Here is a 7,757-nt window from a genome sequence, read left to right on the forward strand (position 1 = left end):
CCTAATGAAATCCTCACTAACTGTCACAAACACCAGGAACATTTTTTTCCCCCCGGATCTGCATTGATCACACCAATAGCCCCGGGGGTCTGAGTAAAAGCGGAATACCACTAATCCACAGAGATTTTCCATCTCTGCTTAGTGCTACTTTGGATGTTCATGTATTATTTCATGTTGTTTTCACACTGGACACTCCCATTTCTCACAGAGATAATGTAAAGCCCTTTATTTTAGAGTGCCGAACGTTTCACATGTTTATACACTTTTTCTTTTTTTTTAATTTAGCGACTGTTATTTTAGCGTTTCTCACCTACACGTGTGTTTTTTCATGATGTACTTTTGCACTGGACCCTGCATGCAGCTTTAAAGTTTAGTGTGTGTTTAGTGAAAATATTTGAAATGGCAAAACAATGGAGATCTTGCAGCAACTTTGAATTGTATTTCACCAGTCAATAAATATGTTAACTGCAATTCTTGATTCTTTAGCGTGACTGTGTGCTGTGCGCTACATTTTAATTTTAAGTATGCCTAATTGTAAATGCAATCTATCTACCTAATGTAAAAGATACTCCTTCTGCATCAATGCTTGTAATTTCACCCCTGCCTGAGTCAACTCCCCTCTCCCACTTTTGCCTTAACCACAACTGTATGTATATTTTAAAAAGCATTTCACTAATGAGAAGAATATTCTGTATAAAACAGGCGATAGTACGTTTTGTTACATCACATACCACTGCCTCACAACAGCTATGACAGACGTTTATTGCAAAGCGGGTGCTTTTTTTTTTTTTTGCGGCCACGCTTCTTCACCCTTCCGTTAGGGGAAGTAAGTCAGGAAGCAATCTGCACAGCACACAAATAAACCAGAACCTGATCAAAGCCTGGTGTATTAATACAAAACTAAGTTTAAAAAAAGTAAACGTCAAGAAGTAATACAAATATTTCAATAGATCAAAGCAAATCTAAACCAGTCATGGTTATAAACCAGGTTATAAACTGAGATTGGCCAGATGTGACAAGGACGCGGGAGCAGCAGGGGTATAAATATCTGGGACTTGTGAAACAGAGGGGGAGAATGGACGACATCGTATGAGAGAAAGATAGCGATATCGACTGAGAGAGCAACAGAACGCGAACCTAGGTTACCTAACCTGCAGTGTGACTGATAGGAGAGAGAGTGTGAGATTGGAAGTCTGTGTTATATGGAGAGCGTGGGAGGAATGGAGAAGTACCGTTTACTTAGCGACCAGGGAGTTTGTTCTTTTGGAGGCGTGGTCCAGAATCAGTAATTCATTGAATATTGGAGCACTTCTGACTGAGTGCTAGAATCCACTTGAATGTTTGTAAGTCACTTCTGACTGAGTGCTAGAATCCACTTGAATGTTTGTAAGCCACTTCTGATTGAGTTCTGTGTAAAACATCTTAAAAATTCCAGATTACTTACAATTGGTTTATAACTTTATATTGCTAATGGCATTATGGAGTAAAATATTGTCCAATGTCTACTACAATGTTAATATTGTGTTTAAGACTTTTTTTTTAAATTATTCAAATCAAGTTTGCAATTTGTGAAACTGTTTTAGAGAAGGTTTCTAAGTTCATTCTCAATTTTAAGAGAATGTTTCTAACATGTTTTCTAAAAGCAGTCCTTAAAAATAGTCTGTGAGACAAAGGGTCCTATTCACAAAACTGTAAAGACTGCATTTAAACAGTAACCCTTTTGGGTAAAAAAATGTATAATATACTGCAACTTAACACAGTCATAGAGTTTTGTGAACAGGGTCTGAGATGTTTCTGGAGAATATAGTCTGTCAGTATAATTCTATGTTTAATGTATAATGTATAATGTTTGTTTGTTTGTTTTTTTAACAGGAGTGGCTTTATAAAGAATGCGACTGACATGGACAATAAAGTGGATTCCGATTATGAAATGCCTGATAAAGATTGGTACATCACTGTTGAAGATCCAGAGGAAACAAACCCTGTCAGAATTCTACCAGTCAGACATCTGAGGAATGCAGACAAAGACTATGCAGGTAAACTCTGAAAAAGCTTCATGCATAACCTCATTTAGGCCCAGGTCTGAAAATGATAAACAATACATCAAAAATAATATAGATTACATTATTAATGAGACAAAATCTTTTTCTATTTTTCTCTTTCTAAATAGCCATACTTGAAATGTGTATAGCCATCTGTGACAAAGTGGTTTGTAGTGCTCCGGTGTATAGGTGATTTGAGGTGCTCCAACAAAGGACAAACACAAAGTTTACCAGTCAGGTTTCTTTTAATGCCCTTTAAACCGTGTTTCAAATAATAAAGCTGGCTCTACCCAGCAATGGGTATTGCCAGCAAAAACTGGACTCAAAATAATAAAGCTGGTTCTACCCAGCAATGGGTATTACCAGCTACAAAACAAAGGGGTTGCAGTCCCGAAATAATAACCACAGAAAACACGTCTCCAAACTGGGTGCTCTGGTGCAGGTGCGGTGCTCTGATTGCTGGTGCTCGTGCACGTTCAGATCTGGGCTTCTCGCTGTAGCTCCAGCTTCATATCAGCTGTCTGGCAAAACAAACATAACACTTCTCAATGAACCCACACTTCATTCAAGGTTCCGTCCCTAAAGTACCCTAAGCCCCGCCCCCTCTGATAGCTAGTTCAATCACGTCTCCTCCAATTCATGACTGAAACTTCACTCACCATACTAGGGCGATGACTCCAGGTACCGTAACGCCGCCCTCTTCCTGAATGGCCGGCTCTCAACTGTCCCTGGGATAAACTGCCCAACCATTCAGTAGGAAGCCCGCAGCTCCTGTTGTACAGTGCCCTCACCGGTCGAGAGGGAGATTGTTGATTTGGATTCATTCACTCTCCGTCACACCATCAAAGGTGTAGTGCTGAGGGGTCGCAGGGGAGCGCAGCTCCACCTCTTCTCTTGAGCAGGGAGAGCACCGCTTCCACACTTCATGTGTAGAATATTGAACTGTTCTGATCCTATTAATATATGGTGATATGCATGTGTATAACACATACAAATAAGCAAAGAATACAGTAACCGTAAGAAACCCTTGAGAGATAAATAATGAAAAAACTTTGAATATAGAGTGCCTGGTCTGGAACAACAGGTGTGAATAATGTAGAGAGGTGAAGGGAACATGCATTAACGCTGTGCTGAGATGTCAGTGTTTTACAATTAGATGTCATAATTGGAACAGTTCTTATTTTTAGACTCATGTATAAGAAATAATGTACACGGAACAAAAATATAAACACAACATGTAAAGTGTTGGTCCCATGTTTCATGAGCTGAAATAAAAGATCCCAGAAATTTTCTATACGCACAAAAAGCTTATTTCTCTCAAATTTTGTGCACAAATTTGTTTACATCCCTGTTAGTGAACATTTCTCCTTTGTCAAGATAATCCATCCACCTGACAGATGTGGCATATCAAGAAGCTGATTAAACAGCATGATCATTACACAAGTGCACCTTGTGCTGGGGACAATAAAAGGCCACTCTAAAATGTGTAGTTTTGTCACACAACACAATGCCACAGATGTCTCAAGTTTTGAGGGAGCATGCAGTTGGCATGCTGGCTGCAGAAATGTCCACCAGAGCTGTTGCCAGAGAATTGAACGTTCATTTCTCTACCATAAGCCGCCTCCAACGTCGTTTTAGAGAATTTGGCAGTACGTCCAACCGGCATCACAACCGCAGACCACTTGTAACCACGCCAGCCCAGGACCTCCACATTGGGCTTCTTCACCTGCGGGATCATCTGAGACCAGTCATCCGGACAACTGATGAAACTGTGGGTTTGAGCAACCGAAGAATTTCTACACAAACTGTCAGAAACCTTCTCAGGGAAGCTCATCTGCGTGCTCGTTATCCTTACCAGGGTCTTGACCTGACTGCAGTTCGGCGTCATAACCAACTTCAGTGGGCAAATGCTCACCTTCGATGGCCATTGGCATGCTGGAGAAGTGTGCTGTTCACGGATGAATTCTGGGTATCAACTGTACCGGGCAGATGGCAGACAGCATGTATGGCATGGTGTGGGTGAACGTTTTTCTGATGTCAGCGTTGTGAACACAGTGCCCCATGGTGGCGGTGGGGTTATGGTATTGGCAGGCATAAGCAAGGGACAACAAACACAATTGCATTTTATCGATGGCAATTTGAATGCACAGAGATACCGTGACGAGATCCTGAGGCCCATTGTCGTGCCATTCATCCGCCGCCATCACCTCATGTTTCGTCATGATAATGCACGGCCCCATGTCGCAAGGATCTGTACACAATTCCTGGAAGCTGAAAATGTCCCAGTTCTTCCATGGCCTGCACACTCACCAGACATGTCACAATCAACAGCCTGATCAACTCTATGTGAATGAAATGTGTCGCACTGCATGAGGCAAATGGTGGTCACACCAGATACTGACTGGTTTTCTGATCCACGCCCCTACCTTTTTTTTTTTTTTTAAGATATCTGTGACCAACAGATGCATATCTGTATTCCCAGTCATGTAAAATCCATAGATTAGGGCCTAACGAATTAATTTCAATTGGCTGATTTCCTTATATGAACTATAACTCAGTAAAATCTTTGAAATTGTTGCATGTTGAGTTTATATTTTTATTCAGTGTAGATCAAATAAGCTAAACATTTATTTAAAAGATAAAACTCAGTCTCAACAAACACATAAAGGGTACCTGTGGCTTTACACATCTTTTTTTTTGCAAACGGATGCACTACTGTTTCAAAACCTCAGCCTCATTCGTTCTTAAGCGGCTGCAATAGGACAGTGAGACGAGCTGGACCATGCCGTTCAATATACGAGAAGGGAGAGTGTTACGCATAGGATTAATAATAATAATGACAGCAATTTAATCATGTGTGTATTAGTGTGTGAAACTGATTGTGAAAATATTTACTGTATTTGTTTATTTATTTATCTTAAATATACATAACTGTAAGTCTAGTTGCTTTACAATAATACCTCAATACCTGATTGTTTGAATTTGTAATCAATTGGTACACTTGTTAGCGCTTTCAAATACTGTAACTACTAATGATAAATTGCGGTTCTGTTGAGTATATGGGGAAACAGGGATTGCAAGAGGCGTGTTAGGGTTGAGAGAGTGGGGGGGGTGGTAAATAATAGCAACCCTCGCTTCTAAATATGGCAGTACCACTGGTAGCCACACATACTGCATATTAATGATTTATAAAGGAAACATGTTATGTGTTGAGTCTTCGGTAATACACAATCCAACAGTGGTTATGTTTCCAACAGTTTTTTTTTTAAGGCAAAATGAAAAATGTTCATCTTTTGTCACTGTGCTGCTGTCACACTCTTTTTTGGAGCTGTATGACATGGCTTGAAGAATACTTACTATGGTAGGGACAACTTGAACATTAGTCCTATACCTGCAACAGCAACTCAGTAAATCTATTTTCAATGATCAATATTCTTAAAGTATTAGGTCCTTGTGATCATGGCACAATATGAGAACATGAATGGACTAATAAGATGCACAACCACAAGTGACTGTATTAACCTTTGTACGAAAGCGCAAGGCTTCTCTGCCCAATCAGTATGGGGCTTTTAATCTCATCTATACAACAGGGCTTCGAGTTCAGAATGGCAGTGTTGAATATATACATAGCTTGCATGACTTGATTTTCAAGGTGTGGTATCCAAAGCATAATCAACAAGTACAGAGAAACATCATCTGTAATTGACAAACCCAGGACTGGAAGACCCAAAAAAGCTGTCTAATAAGGACGAGCAATACTTGAAGTTACTATCCTTAAGGAATAGAAAGCAGACAAGCATTGAATTGACAACAGAACTGGTAGAAGGCACAAGTGTTGTTGGCCATCCATCAACAGTCCAAAGCACCTTTGACCATTGTTCCATAGTCCAATTTCTGTGTTCTTGTGCATATTTTAGCCTTTTAGTCTTGTCCCCCTTTCTTAACGGAGGTATTCTTACTGCAACACATCCTTTAAGTCCTGGTTTCAAGAGTGACCTTCGTACTGTTGATTTGATGGACAATGACACCTGTGCCTTCTGGCAGTTCTGTTGTCAAATTCAACGCTTGTCTTCTTTCTATTCCTTCATTCTTCAAGTATTTATCATCCTTGTTAGACAGCTTTTTGAGTCTTCCAGTTCTGGGTTTGTCAATTACAGATGATGTTTCTCTGTACTTGTTGATAATGCTTCGGATACCACACCTTGAAAATCGAGCGATGAGAGCTATTTCATTCAAAGTTTTGCCCTTTTTATGCAAGTCAAGGTTGTTGTAATAGTAGAAAACACTAGTGGAGGCTTTGAGGAAATTGTTGATGCTCATAATGCATCAGAGTATAAAAATGCAACATGTCTAAGACTTTTGCACAGCAGTGTGTGTGTGTGTGTGTGTGTGTGTGTGTGTGTGTGTGTGTGTGTGTGTGTGTGTGTGTGTGTGTGTGTGTGTGTGTGTATATATATATATATATATATATATATATATATATATATATATATATATTATGCTCTGAAGTAATCCTTGAATGAACAAGGGCCCTGAACATGGCCCTGCAGTTGAAGAGACCCTCCACGGTGATCTTGCACTTCCTGATCTTATAAATGGCCAGTTTAACAAGAGCCAGGGGCAGATTCAATAGTCGCAGTAATATTATTGCTGAAATGCTTAAACATGATATCTGGAGAAAAACTCATGTCTAGTGCAGTCATAAACGCCATCTGGTGGTGTTTTAAAGTATACACAGAATAAAATATCAATGATACTTCAATGTCATTACATTAAAATGTTCACCTATCGGTGAAGATTCTAAATAACACAGTGAAAAGCTTTTGACTGGCACTATGGAATGTCTTTGTATAGTTTGGTTGTTAAATGCTCTTCAGCTGAGTACATGTTTTTACTTTTGATTTGCAGACAAAAGGGTCCTGTCATGTACTACCTCGCATTCCCCACAGAGTTCATCTCCGGACCTGAGCGTAAGAGTTTATTAAATCACACTATACACTTCAGATTCTGAATGTTATCATCAGTGTAGAAAGTTCTTGTAAAGGAACAATATACATTTTACATTTGTCTGAATTGATTATTATTAGTGTTTTTGTTTATGTTTTTATCACTTTTTAAAGCTTAGTTTAAATGTTAAACTGAAAATATTTTTGAATATGTACGTTTGCATACGATATGTTTGAAGTACTGTCACTATACCCGACCATAGGCAGTGTATGCCTAATATATATATACACCTGTAAGTATTGTTTGTTTTTTTTGTAATGCTATTAATAATATTCATATTTAATCACATTTAAGAATGCAGTCAGATTAGAGCAATAATATCTAGAAAATATAATTTCTGTATGTGGGAAAGAACTGCAGACTACAGTTTGATTTTAGTAGTAGTAACGAAGCAAAACAATGGTTGCAGTATGTGAGAAATGTTATGTTCGTTTATTGCAGAAATTCAGAAACATATCCCCAAAAACACCAAAAAGAACTGTTCCAGGTACTATAACTTTGTATTTAATTTAATGTTATTGTATTACTGTATATTGCTGTTGTACAATATAATCTTGCATTATAAATGATAAAACTTTCAGAACAGAACTGTATCTCACAGCCTACCTTTCTCTCTACGCTGTATCACAGACTATTCGATTCTATTTCTGAAACTGTTCCTGTTTTGCCAATTGGTGGTTGACTAGCTAATTCCCCCCAGTGATATTT

At 38.8% G+C, this 7,757-nt stretch overlaps 1 protein-coding gene across 1 annotated transcript in view; it reads left to right on the forward strand.

Moving 5' to 3' along the window:
* Positions 1-1,202: 1,202 nt before the first annotated feature.
* Positions 1,203-7,757, forward strand: part of LOC121327667 — a 20,711-nt gene continuing 14,156 nt past the window's right edge. Inside the window, exons 1-4 of the mRNA XM_041271841.1 lie at positions 1,203-1,285; positions 1,873-2,036; positions 6,951-7,012; positions 7,491-7,536. Coding sequence (XP_041127775.1) covers positions 1,203-1,285; positions 1,873-2,036; positions 6,951-7,012; positions 7,491-7,536 — 355 coding nt within the window. The remainder of the gene's footprint in view (positions 1,286-1,872; positions 2,037-6,950; positions 7,013-7,490; positions 7,537-7,757) is intronic.

Source organism: Polyodon spathula, chromosome 1 (genome assembly GCF_017654505.1).
Source record: "Polyodon spathula isolate WHYD16114869_AA chromosome 1, ASM1765450v1, whole genome shotgun sequence".
Classification (NCBI taxonomy): domain Eukaryota; kingdom Metazoa; phylum Chordata; class Actinopteri; order Acipenseriformes; family Polyodontidae; genus Polyodon; species Polyodon spathula.